This window comes from Callithrix jacchus, chromosome 7 (genome assembly GCF_049354715.1).
Source record: "Callithrix jacchus isolate 240 chromosome 7, calJac240_pri, whole genome shotgun sequence".
Taxonomy (NCBI): Eukaryota; Metazoa; Chordata; class Mammalia; order Primates; family Cebidae; genus Callithrix; species Callithrix jacchus.
This window is the reverse complement of record NC_133508.1, coordinates 45,352,045-45,365,556: the sequence shown is the minus strand read 5'-3', so window position 1 is coordinate 45,365,556 and position 13,512 is coordinate 45,352,045. Positions and strand designations below refer to the sequence as shown.

The following is a 13,512-nucleotide window of genomic DNA, read 5'->3' as shown; positions in this document are numbered from 1 at the left end:
TCCCCTAGAGTAAAAGCCACTGGAAAGGATCCCGGTGGGGTGGCCACAGCCACTGCTTCCCAGGGGGCTGCCGAGTACCAAAAGCCTCTGTGAGTCTTAGCTCAACTCATCCTCCCGTTCAGTTCAGAAGGGAGGTATTTTCGGTTATTTTACCACAAAGGAAATAAGGTTCAAAGAAGTTGGTTCGGCTGGCCAGAGTCACTTGGCTCATAAGGTGGAGCTGAATTCAAACGCTTTGGCTCTGGCAGTCCCACGTAGGTGGCCAGGAGGAACACTTTTTTGATGCCCCGAGGTCTCCCCAGTACTTGGGACCCACCCATCCACCCAGCGGGAACAGAGGGCCCCTCCTCCCCGGAGGGCTCTGGCTGCATAGCAGATGCTGGCTGCTGCAGTCTGCAAGGTGAAGTGTGAGTGGGGGGCCTGAGCGCAGCAGACTCCCCCAGTTGCCCCCTGCCAGGGGACCCTCTGAGAAAGCCGACTGGACGTCTGCCTGTCACCCAGTCCCCAGAGGCGGGCACGGGTGAAGGAAGGAATCAGGATGAGGGCATCTTCTAGAAAATGCCTAGTGACTTTCCTCAGAGAGGATAATGGCTGTTTTGGGAGCCCTGCCATATTTTCTGGAGGCTTTAGGTGGGTTCAGCAGTGGCCTTGGCATCGTAAATTGCAATCAAGCAAAGATGTCTAAGAGGGAAATACTATCCACTCTGCTGTGCAGCCTTGGCAAGGGTCCTGAAATCTTAATGGAATTGAGCAATTTTTTGCATAGCACTGTAAATTCCTGGTGTCTACCTTATCTCCTCATCACGTTATTCAAGGGACATGAAATGGAGAAGTATGAAGCTGGTGGCTGGGAGGAAGCCGGACCCAGGAGGTATCTCAGGAACCCTCTGGCTGACACCACCTTTCATCCTCAGCTCTCTTTTCAAAGCCTGCCCCTCCCCAGCTGTGGGAGGGCTTTGCCATTTACTAGTCTGCCTGTGCCTCCAGGTGAAGCCTTGGGGTGGCTTCTAAGACCAGGGCTGGGTTTTTCTCCAGCCCGCAGCCCCTGGACTGAGTGAGTTTCTCAGTGTTCACTACAGTCGCTCCTGCCAGGGCTTCCTCCAACCTGGGGCACCACTGGAGCCCTGCCCTCCCCCACACCCTCTTGCCCTTCCCCTAATTATCTAATGGCACTGAGCATCTGCTAGAGGCTTGTCTTTCCAGCAAGCTCCATGAAGTGAGCCGGTGTCTGGGTCTTGGTCCAGCCTTCCTTCTGCATGGTGGGGGCTGCGGAGGACCGACCAGAAGCACAGACCCAGCCTCCTTCCCACATGGTGACAATGACTAAATGCTGGCCTCACAGGCGGGCCGAGTACTTGTCCACAACCTTGATGGCTGTTGTTATCGTTACTGACGACAGGATGAGGATGGGGATGGCCACTGCTGTCACCACCAGCTGGGGGGAAGCTTGCACAGCCTTTGGACCTGCAGGTACTGGTGAGGCTCCTCCTGTCCTGCTCTCTTCTGAGCCCAGCAGAGACAGGCGGATTCCAGGCCTTTCCCCATGCTCCCCCCAAGATCATCTGGCTGGCACTGATGCTGGGACACCTGACCTGAGGGCCTCTTCCCAGACAGCCCTGTGCTGAGCGAGGTGTGTGGAACTGGAGCTCATGGGAACTGGGACCCCCTCAAATGGCCTTGTTAGTGTCACTGACCACTTAGCACTGTGACCCATCCTTGCTTCATGTCAGACGGCATGGAAAACACCCCTTCCCTGCTTCTTCTATCCTTCAACTTTGGGTTCACCTCCTCCAGGAAGCCTCCCCTGACCACCCAGCCCATTCTGTGTCTCCGTCTCTGGATTCCCCATCTTGACCAGCTTTAGGGACCACTGACTAGTCTAGGGTCAGAAATGGCTTTGACACCACAGGTTCTCCACCTGCTGTCCATTCTCCATCGATGTTGCCCTGTGCCAGGGACTGGGCGACATTTGAAATGCACTGCATCAGTGTAGACTTCCTCCCACAACAGTGTCTGCAGTCCATGCTGCTGTGAGCTCCATTTGATGGATGAGCAAACTGAGACTCAGAGAACTTAGACAAACTGGGAACCACCCTGAATGTCAGAGCCCGGCCACTCCTGTCTCTGCTGCCGAGACCCAGCTACCCCTTGGAGAGGAGTGGGCTGGCTCAGTGTCCCCTGCCGAGGCCCACGTGCTCTGGAGTGTGCCCATGATCAGCTCAGCTGTGGCAGCAAAGGATGTGGAAGAAAGGCTCCATCAGACCCCAGCTTTACAGGGATGCCCAGGGCCAGGGCAGGGGAAACTCGGGGTTTGCAGCAGGGTTGGTCAACCTCTCTCTTGACCTTCTTTTTTTTTGAGACAGAATCTCACTCTGTCACGCAGGCTGGAGTGCAGTGGTGTGATCTTGGCTCACTGCAACCTCCACCTCCTGGGTTCAAGCGATTCTCCTGCCTCAGCCTTCTGAGTAGCTGGGACTACAGGTGCCTACCACGACCCCTGACTAATTTTTGTATTTTTAGTAGACACAGGGTTTCACCATGTTGGCCAGGCTGGTCTCAAACTCCTGACCTCGTGTTCCGCCCACCTTGGCCTCCCAAAGTGCTGGGATTACAGGTGTGGGCCACCGCACCCAGGCTCTTTCTCGACCATCTTAGCATCAGGACTGGTCCCTGTGAGGCCGGCACATCCAGGCTCTGGAAGCTTCTCTTCCTTCTCATCTGTTCACTGCACATATGTGTCCCTTGGGCCTGGCCACTGAAACCCATGAGCTCCCCCAGGGCAGGGACCATGTCTGTTTAAAGGGCCTGGACTAGGGCCAGTCTACCCTAGGTCTTTTGGAGCCCCTTATTCTCCCTGACCCTCAGTTTCTTCTTCTGTGAAACACTGGGACGAACTCACCCCAGCCCTGTTTCCTTCCCAGGGTAGCCATGAGAACCAAAAACCCAGCCTTGGGGTTCCTAATTAAGCGCTCAGTGGCCATTATCCATGGCCAGGGCTGCAGTCTCCTGAGCCATGCACGGTGGTTCAAAGAGCGTATATGGGGGACCTCAGCATCAGCCATGTCCCCACTCTTGGTGGCTAAGGGTAACACATGGTGCTTATAAGACCAAAGGTACCGGGGCTGGGCTGAGGGATGGTGTGCAGAGGGTCTGGCAGGCCTGGGCACCTTCCCCTCCCTGCTGATCCCAGATGCAGAGCCTGGGACCCCTCGGGAGCAACTTGCTTCTTTTACTTGAAGCACAGGGGTCCAAATGTCCTCGCTGGGGCAGTGTCAGCCTGACAGCAATGCCTCCTGTTGCTCTAATTCCCACCCCCACCAAGCCTCATTTGGTGGGAGGCATGGAGCACTGCCCCAGCGACGGATGGCGGTGGAGGGCCCGGTACAGAGCCAGCTCCTCAGGCTTTATTTCCCAGCCACTTCTATTTCACCCTGATGAAACATAAAAATGGTTACTGAGCAAAAAGCCTCAGGTATTTTTTATGAAGCTATAATATTCTCCATTTTAAGAAAGATTTTTAAAAAAGAAGAAGAAGAAGAAAAAGAAATCGATGATGTCCTGTTAAGCTAGTCTGTATACCCTAGGGATGGCCTGCTGGGGAAGTCCCCAGCCCAGCTTGCCCGGTGGGAGAGGTCCCCACTGCCAAGAGGAGGCCTCCGGCTGAGGGCTGAGTGTGGCCAGGCTCTCCAGGTGTCCCGCCTGGCTTGCGGTCTGTGACTGAGCTCACCGCAAGGGCAATCCTTCCTGAGGGGGCTGCAGGGCATGGTCCCAGGGGGTGCTGTGCTTCTGGGGAGACACTTGAGTTGCAAAAGAGCTGCTCATTCTCCAAAGAGACATCAAGCCTGCTGGGCGGCCGAGGGACATTTATTGCAATGACAGCACCACCAGTGTGGCCTCTGCTCCCTGTTCTGTCCGGGCTACAGAGGAGGAGGGTATGAAGACGGAGTGCCTGCCTGTGGCAGCAGGGCTCCTGCCCAGCTCAACCCCACTGGGAGACAGAAAGCAGAGGTGGGATGCTCGGGATAGGGTGGCGATGTCACAGATGCTTTCTCTAAGATTCAGGATCCACCTGGTGCCGGTAGCATCAAGCTATCATTCGTGGGATGCTTGTCCTGTGCCAGGGACTGGGCGACATTTGAAATGCACTGCATCGGTGTAGACTTCACTCCCACAACAGCCTCTGCAGTCCACGCTGCTGTGAGCTCCACTTTATGGATAAGCAAACTGAGACTCAGACAACTGAGACAAACTGCCCAGAGTCACACACTTAACAGGAGCTTCTTTGGGTGATCCTAACCCCACCCCACACAGAGGGCTGATGATGCCCATCCACCCACCCAGTGTTCAGGGGGGTGGCCCCAGAAGGGCAATCTCCTGTGTGACTGCAGCAGGCAGGGGCTGGGATCAGGGGCCCTACAGGACACCTGGACCTGACACAGCAGCGCCGCTTTGGTGCTCCCGGAAGAGACAAGTTCTGAGGACCCTTCTTGGGGAACCAGAGGCAGCCAGCTCAGAGAGGCTGCCACGTTCCACAGACAGGTTCTGGTGTCAGTGGAAAGAAATATACACGAATGCCGCAGTGTGGAGCTGGGCCAGCTCCCTCTCAGACCCACCATGAGGTGCCACAGTGCCCGGTCCCTGGAGCCGGGCCAGGAAGGGTCACCGCCTACTCTCTTCTCTGCTGCTGGGATGCCTGGGGCTCAGTTGCCCTCAGGGACCTGCAGGGCCTGTCCTTCAGAAAGGATTCTTCCTGGCCCCTCATGAGAGCTGCAGCAGGAAGGGAGGACTCCCTGGGGACATGCCTGGGCTGAGGCAGGCAGGGCCTGTGTCTGGGGCAGAGGCTGAAATGGCTGTTGGCTGCAAAGTCTGCAGTACAAGGAGCAGAGGTGGCTTCTTGGCACTCCAGAGCCTGTAGCAGCCTGGGGAGGCCACTTGCCCCCCATTCCACCTCCTCCCTCCTCCTCCCTCCTCTTCCCTCCTCCTCCCTCCTCCTTCCTCCTCCTCCCTCCTCCTCCCTCCTTCTCTTCCCTCCTCTCCCCTCCTCCTCCTTCCTTCTCCTCCCTCCTCCTCCTCCCTCTTCCTTCCTCCTCCTCCCTCTTCCTTCCTCCTCCTCCCTCCTCCTTCTCCCTCCTCCTCCTCCCTTCTTCTCCCTCCTCCTCCTCCCTTCTTCTCCCTCCTCCTCCCTCCTCCTACTCCCTCCTCCTCCCTCCTTCTCTTCCCTCCTCTCCCCTCCTCCTCCTTCCTCCTCCTCCCTCCTCCTCCTCCCTCTTCCTTCCTCCTCCTCCCTCCTCCTTCTCCCTTCTTCTCCCTCCTCCTCCCTCCTCCTACTCCCTCCTCCTCCCTCCTTCTCTTCCCACCTCTCCCCTCCTCCTCCTTCCTCCTCCTCCCTCCTCCTCCTCCCTCTTCCTTCCTCCTCCTCCCTCCTCCTTCTCCCTCCTCCTCCCTTCTTCTCCCTCCTCCTCCCTCCTCCTACTCCCTCCTCCTCCCTCCTTCTCTTCCCTCCTCTCCCATCCTCCTCCCTCTTCCTCCTCCCTCTTCCTCCTCCCTCCTCCTTCTCCCTCCTCCTCCATCCTCCTCCTATCTCCTCCTCCTCCCTCCTCCTTCTCCCTCCTCCTCCTTCTCCCTCCTTCTTCTTCTTCCTCCTCCTCCCTCCTCCTTCTTCTTCCTCCTCCTCTCTCCTCCTCCTCCCTCCTTCTCTTCCTTCCTCTCCCCTCCTCCTCCCTCCTCCTCCCTCCTCCTCCCTCCTCCTTCCTCCTCCTCCCTCCTCCTCATGGTGCCTGCTCTAGGGGGTAATGGCACCCCTGTGTCCTGCACCCACTACTTCTAGGGGGACCCAGGGCTGGCAGAGGCTCATGTGGGGGCAGCAGGCAGAGTGCATCCAGGCTGAGGGTCAGGTAGCTGTCCCACTTCCTGGCCACTTCCATGATCTGTGACAAGCCGTCCAATCTCTCTGCTTCTCAAATGCCTCATCTGTAAATGGGTGATGGTGGTGCCCCCAGGGGAGGAGCAGAGGGCAGCCATGGGTGTCCCACATTGGCTGAGCCACTGTGGCACTTCTGGGAGGCTGTTTTCTCCCCGGTGAAGGGCAGCACGTGGTAGAGGTTCACTGCCCAGCCGGGAGTCAGCACCAGAGGCGGCCAGTGGCATGGTCACAGCTACTGGTGCTCAGGGAGGTCCAGGCAGAGCGGGATCCCAGCTCCTCAGACCCGGAATCCAGGGCCCCCACGAGGAGCTCAACTCCCAGAACTCAGGCTCGAACATCTGCCCGCTCCGAGGATGCGAGAGCTTGACCTGCACTGCCACCCTGTCTCCTCAGGCCCCAGGGTCCCCGTCTCCCCGAAGCTGTGCTCTTGCTCCCACAGGCTCGGTCCGTGCTGCCAGGGTGGGCCAGGAAGGAGCCCCCTCTGCCTCCACCCAAACAAGCCAGGCTCAGCAGCCAAATAGCCCCAGCCTGGCAATGGCGCCATGCAGGGACACACCCCCGCTTCACTCGGGTATGGAAAGCAGTCATTAAGCATTTTACAGGACAAGGGCAAAGAGAAAAATACTCATTAGAAGCAGAAATAGTTTCCAAATGAGCCATACAGAATCTGCAGGCAAGTCTGGCCTGGAATGGGGGCCTGGTCCCCAGAGGGGGCAGGCGGAGAATGCAGAGAAGGACGGAAGGTAGAGGACCTGGAGAAGGGGCGCACGGGGAGGTCAGGGGCCCTGAACCTCTGCTGCCCACTCCTCGAAACCAGCAGAAAATCCCAAACAGCAGGGGACGCTCTGTCCAGCTCACCCCTTTGTGCCTCTTCCACCCCCAAGAGGCTCAGGGCCTGGTGGCTGAGGTGACACCCACGTCAGGAAGTAGGGGCAGAGGCCATGGCCTTGGGACACTGGGGCACGACCCGCCCCTCTCCTGACTGCTGGGTGTCCTGGGCCTGGCCCTGCTCTCACTGGGTATCAGACATCCTTCTAGAAAATGCACTGAGCAGGTTCAGGGAGCCTGAAGGTCCGTCAGCTGTGGCACAGAGTCTCCGGAGATGCTGAGGATGTGTGCCGCCAGCAGAGGGAAAGAGGTGGCCTTGCCTGGCTGCAGTGGACTGAGCTCAGGTCATCTGGTTCCTCCCCAGCTGTCCCGGTGACCTGACATGGTGCCCACTGGTCATGGCAATGGCTTTATTCACCTGTGGGCCAAATGGGCGCCAGTGCCCTGCGTGAGGGGTTTCCTGCCTGGCTCCTCGCTCACAGCCTAATATAGTATTTGTCAGCAATGAAGAGATGGGGAAGGAGAACATGACAGAGAGAAAAGCAGAGACAGACTGAAAGAAAGACAAACACAGACAGAAAGGCAGCCCCCTCTCCTGAAAGCCCCATGGCTCAGAAGCTGAAGTGCCCTGTCAACTCGGGCCCTCCTCTGTAAGTCTTCGCACCAACCCTGCGCTCCAGGCCCCGAGTCTGCGAGGCCTGCTCGTCCCTGTCCTGGGGTGGACAGGTCACCATGGCGGAGCTTGGCTCTCCCAAATGCTGGCTCCTGCCCTGGGGGTGGCTTCGGCTCTGTGCTGGGCACTCGGGAGAGACAGGAATGCATGTCTCTCCCTCGGGGAGCTAACTGGCTGGAGAGGAAAACCCTGGTCCATGTAAGCTGACATGCCCACTAAGTGCAAAGTGGCCTTGGGTGACATCAGCTGGGGCATCTCAGAGGGGAGGAGTGAGTTCACGATGGGTCGACAGGAGGCAGCCACTGAACTGAGGCTACAAAGGTGGGGCAGTGGGTGCTGCTCCTTTTTCCACGAGCACTTCTTCCTTCCCTTCCTCCCTCCCTCCTTCCTCCTCTAGAAGGCTCACCCCCTGCAGGGGGCTGAGAGGGCAAGGCTAGCCCATCCCTCCCTTTCCTAGTGCCTCCTGCATTCAGGAGGACCAGGCTGGCTCCCACCACGGGCACCGCCCTGACACCTTCAACCCCACCTAATCCTTTTTCTTGGTAATTGGTGTCAGAGACAAACTTGAGCCAATTTCCATCTGTGCCAGTGTCTCATGCCTTCTTTCCTACTTAACATCAGAGAAATTACACCTGGCCACACCGTCATTATCCTGGTGTTGTAATTAGCACCAGAACAAATTGCCCTGAGCGCCACGGGCTGCCGTGCTGGTTCCGGGCTCGGAGCAGGGTGTGTGGTGTGCGTTGCGCTAATTGCTTTGGCCTCAGCTCCTTAACCTCCTGTTGCCCCAGGCTGATGCGGGGGAGCAGGAGACCCCCACATCTGTGTGCACTCCCTCTTTGTGATCTGATCACAGAAACAAGTGTGACGCTGAGGACACAGAGGAGAGGGAGGAGAGGAATGGCTCCCCCAGGCTCGGGCAGAGAAGATGAAGAGGCCCCAGCTCAGCCATGAAGAAGCCTGGATCCTGCCATCCCAGCCTTCAGGGAGGCTCCGGCTTCCCTGCCAGCTGGGAGATAACGAACCAGACACACATGAATCAGTCCAGGTACATCTCCAGCATATGGAGGCCGGGAAATGTGAGCGCCAGCGAGGGAGGGCTGGGGCAGAGAGTGGGACCCCTCCCCTCACCTGGCCTGAGGAGAGGAACAGGAGCCACCGAATCTAGGGGGGACCTGGAGTGAGAAGAATGCAGCTTGGGAAGTCATCAGCTCAGACCTCGTGGCCGCCCACTGGTGTCCGATTCCAGAAAAATAAATTTAGTGGACTTAAAAAGCCACAAGAGCGTGATGGAACGAGGGGAGGCAGGCAGAGGCATGGGCGCGGGAGGACAGGCCTGGAGGAGCGGGCGCCTGGGCTGTTGGCAGGATGCCAGCTTCCAGGGGCTGCCCCCACAGGAGAGCAATGGACAAAGACGTATTCTGACCAGGGGGCATGAAAACTGAACAGGAAAGGGGCAGAAACCAGACCCTTAGGTCTAGAGGCCCAGGAAGGAGTGTACAGGGCTGCAGGCTGCTTTGGATAAAAGGTGTTTCTTGGGAAGCCAGAATTTGTGCTCTAACTCTGACTCAGCTGCCAGAACTCTGCCTTCAGGTGTAACCCCACCCTTCATCGGGTAGAGGAGAAAACCCTCTGCCAAGGGGTAGAACAACTTTGGATCAATTCCTAGTAAAAAGACCCTGAAAGCCACATCCCTCGGCCATGCTAAAACTCCCCATCTCAAGGACACAGATCTGAGCAATTAGAAAACCAGGGGCTGCAGAGCCAGGGAAACTGATGACAGGGTAAGGCATTGGGAAGCAGCCTCTGTGAATCAGCACATCCCGGATGGTCTCAGGCGTCTTCTGCTACTGAACTTGCTAAACCACAGACAGCTATTTCTGGGAACTGAGGGAGAACGGAAAGGGTCTGGAAGCTGGGGCTGGGCAGATCTGACGGGTAGAGAGCCTTCTCTAGGCTGAGCCCCGGACTCCGCATTGAGATGGCTCCAGCCCTGTAGGCACCTTCCAGACCAGCTCTCCTGGGACCATCAGCCTCTCTGTACTCCGTGACATGTGTGACTCTTTTATCCCTGAGATTGTGTCACAGCATTTGGGGGCTTGCTTTCCCCGCTACCAGGCCCTCCAACTACACCCCCTGCCAGGTCAGAGAGATCCCCCAACCATCAAGGCCCAAGGGTTTGCTGCCTTGAATAACAGAGAGTGGAACCATAGTGGGAAAGGCCTCAGGCAGCAACTCCTGGGTAGAGGCAACAGTAAGATCTTGGGGTGATAGGCAGTCCACAGGGAATGGGTTCTATTGAGAACAGCTGCAAATCAGAGGATGTGTTTTCAAAAGGGCCTATGTCCACTGCATGGATCCCTCAGACTTTCCCGCCCACATGGCAGGCAAGATAGCTGGCAGATGACGCCCAGTGGGCAAGAGGCCAGGTGGGCCTCCTGCACCCACCCACTCCGGGCTCAGCAACACTGTGCACAAACACCATGGACAGAGATCCAGGCCCCAGGCCACTCTCCCACAGTAATGGCCAGCATGCCCAGCCACTACCTGCTCCATCCCTGCCATAGCAGACATCACAAATTGATTACAGAGCTCCTTCCTCCTTTCCCCAGAGCAATCCCAATCAATCCAACTGTGCCTGGCAACCTCAGGGAGCCCGTTTTCCACACGTGCCTTGTAACTAACCCACAAGAGAAAATGAGTTTGCAGCTTTCAGCCAACAGGCATTTCAGGGCAGGATACTCGGCCTTCTTTCTTGTCCTCATCCAAAGAAAACTGAGGCGCCTTAGAAGCTGGAATCACCTAGTTTATTTCCCATCGGTGGGCGAGGGCCACCCCTGCTACCAGGCCTTATCCCCTTCCTGACACCTGACAACGCCAGCTCAGCCACCGAGCTGGCCTCAGTGCTGCACAGCCAAAGTCTCCCTAGGCAAGCTCACCAGGGCCTCAGCCCGAAGCCACACTGCATGCGGAGCCCCACGCCCTCAGTGCCCTCCACAGACCCTTCCCGAGCACCAGTGACGGAAGAAGAATCCAGTCCCAGCCACCTACCTGAAGGAGCCAGTAGCACCTCCGGTGGAAGGTGGGGATGATGGAGGAATGGACATAGCAGCCGTACAAGCACTAGGGAGAGAGGAAAAACGAGAATTCAGTTGGAAAGAGGGAAGGAATGAAGGAAGACGGCGCAACAGAGAAGGAGCAAGAAGGGGCCATGGCCGCCAGCGGCCCAGGGAGACTGAGGGCGCCTCTGTGTCTGGCTCCAGCTCCAAGACTAAGGTTCTGGGACAGCACCTACCAAGCCCTATGGGGACACGTCAGCCGGCAGACTCGATGGGCAGCTGGTGCTTTACCCTCCGGGGGCCATAGAGGCATCGAGAACCCAGGATAACAAAAGACCAGGGAAATGTACCTATGTATGCATTTGCCTGGAATTTCAGGGGCTTGGAGTTACTCTGTAGTTCATTCCTAGGGCCTAGGTTAAGATCCTTTGGGGAATAGGAAAGGACTGATGGTTATAGAATTGATTAAAACACATAAAACACACACACACTGCAGACCTTTCCTGGCCAGGGGGCCCTGGCTGGTTCGAGCCCAATCGGGGGGCGGGGGGGGACAGGATGGGGTGGCACCCACCCCCTCAGGAGGGGCCTCTAGAGCTTGTGAGGCCTCTTGTGCAGCCCTGCTTGTTGATTTTGCCTGCTTATTCATATATTTGTTTGTTAAGTAATCCTGCATCTTTCGCAGATGGACTTGGTTCTGGAAAATAGACAGAGCCAGGTTGGAGAAAGTGGGTAGGAAGTTAAGTTCAGGAAGGATGGACTGTGAGTCAGGATGGTTCTGGGCCTGTCACCTAGACCCAGGTGAGTGGAGTTGACCAGAGTGTGGGGGTCATCGGGGCTGGCATGTTGGTGAGGAAGGCCGCCCTGCCCTGATTCTGTGGCACTGCTTGTGTGTGCAGAGCTGGGCACCGTAGGCCAGGCTTGCTGGTGAAATGGAGAAGGGGCCTAAGGAGAACCCCTGATCAGGTCCCTCTTGCAATCCAGCTGAAGGGTCTGAGTGGGGGGGGCGGCCTTGAGTAGGTTGTCAATTTGGAGAGGGAAGTCTCCCGGCACCCAGTGATGGGGGCCTCCATCAAGGCCAGGGCCAAAGCCTTTTCTTTTGGTGCTTTTGATTCCAGACTGGAGTGATCTCCCTTCCATCAGCTTCAGAGTTTCCCTGGCTTCCCACTGCACCTCCTCTAGAAGGGGTGGGGCAGAGAGGAGAGGAGGCTTCCCCGGAGCCACACAGGACATCCGCCAGGTGGGGAAAGGCCTCCCCCGCCTCTCCTTGCTCATTGTAATCTCACTGTTGTCCCCCACACCCTCCCACCAGATCTCCAGAGAGAAATGCCACCAGTTCCGCATTTAAAGCTTTGATCAGATGTTATTTACACCCTCTGAAAGACCGAGTGCCATTTGGTTGAACTAGGAGTCCACTGGAACCCTGCCTTTCTGACTGGCAGAGTTGAAGGAGAAATCATTTTGGACTATGGAATTCTGGCTGCAAGAAAATCAGATTCCAATGTGTTAGAACTTTCCCAGATTGCTGTCAGCTGGGACTTAAGCCCTGTATAAACCAAACAAACAAAGCGGAAATTAATTTAAACGATGCCCTCGCAATTCTTGCCCATGAAATGTATTTATTATTAAGAAAGCAATATTCTTTCTTGACTTTGCTTGTTTTCAAGACACGGTGTTTTGTTTTCGTTGTTTGATAACTCACTCCTTTGCTGAAGGAGACTCTCGTCTGGACATTTTTTGTAAGCATTTGGTTGCAATAAACAAGCAACCCCCCTGTGACTTTCATCAGCCCCTTTCCTTTGGAATTTCCATGTTCTCACGGGCAGGTTCATTACTTTGACTCATGTCATGAGCCAAATGGAGGGCAACATCAGTGGCTGAGGGATGTCTCTCCTGTCCCTTTGAAATAAGAGGCCTCCATCTGCTGTTTCCTCACTCTGCTCCTCTCTAGACTTGGCAGTGACTCGCCCTCTTCTCCTGTCTTGTTCTCTGTCCTCTACTTTCTTCTGGACTTGAAAAGACCGTGGCTGATTTTCACCATCACGTCCCCCTCGATTGCCTGCCTGTCTGCCTGGCCTGGGCTTCAGCCTCCCTGAACCCCACACTCATGAGTGAGAATTTCCCAAACACCAACTGTGTTGTACAAAAGAGGAAGGCCCAGGCCCACTCCCCCAACTCCACAAAGTATCCCGATACCTGTCTGCCGACAACCCGGCTTATCCAGAACGGCCCCCAGAACCATCCGGACGCAAAATGAAGTTAAAGAGATGCCTCCATTTCTACATCAAGGCTCATGCATTTTATCAGAGGAACCCAGTTCCTCCATTTTTAGATACTATCTAACCACTGTGGCAATCCCATGCTCCTGGTCTCTTTGGATGAGAAGGGTGGTCCCGGGATGGCAGGAGGGATGGGAAGGGAAGTGCGGCTGGGGGCAGATCCCCGAGAGCAGGGACTAGGTAAAAGGGTACCAGAGGAGAAAGGAAAGAGCTATGCAAGGAGCCCCAGGGACTCAGGAAGCCCTGGGCAATCCGACCCTTCCATGTTGCCTGGCTCAGCACAGGGGCTCACCCCGATGATTGGCTATTTGTTCTCCATCTGCCTTCCCACAATGGGGTCCCCAGAGGGCATGGGGCTTCAGGCTTTTTGAATAAAGATGGCCCAGTTCTTCCCACTGGCAGCTCCAAGACACAGGTCCTAAGAAAGGACTCCAGAGTTTTGCCTGTGGCTCCCTGAACGCTGAGGACTTCTAATACACACTAGAAAACAACCTTGAAAAAACGGCTCTGCATTTACGGCATAAAGGGTTAAGCTTCAGTTTCAAGGAAAGCGGACTTGTGTGGAGTCACGGTTTGCTGTCCGTGTGGGGAGAGAGGTTCACGGCAGTCTCCTCCTGATAAGTGGTCATGAGGACCTTGCTGAGTCCCCTCCCCTCCAGAGTGGCCATGAGGACCTTGCTGAGAGGTGGAGCCTGCCTGGGGTGGGAGATGTGTGCCTGAGCTCCAAGAGTCCTCATCCTTCCAGGCTGT

At 56.5% G+C, this 13,512-nt stretch overlaps 1 protein-coding gene across 28 annotated transcripts in view; it reads right to left on the bottom strand.

The window, feature by feature from the left end:
* CAMTA1 (calmodulin binding transcription activator 1) overlaps positions 1 to 13,512 on the bottom strand; it is a 966,581-nt gene that overhangs the window by 282,405 nt on the left and 670,664 nt on the right. For 25 of the 28 annotated variants that reach the window (XM_035252890.3, XM_035252891.3, XM_035252892.3 and 22 more), the window contains one exon: positions 10,476 to 10,547. The exons of the other annotated variants lie outside the window; for them this stretch is intronic. In XM_035252890.3, the coding sequence (XP_035108781.1) occupies positions 10,476 to 10,547 (72 nt within the window). The remainder of the gene's footprint in view (positions 1 to 10,475; positions 10,548 to 13,512) is intronic. 28 annotated transcript variants of the gene reach the window in all.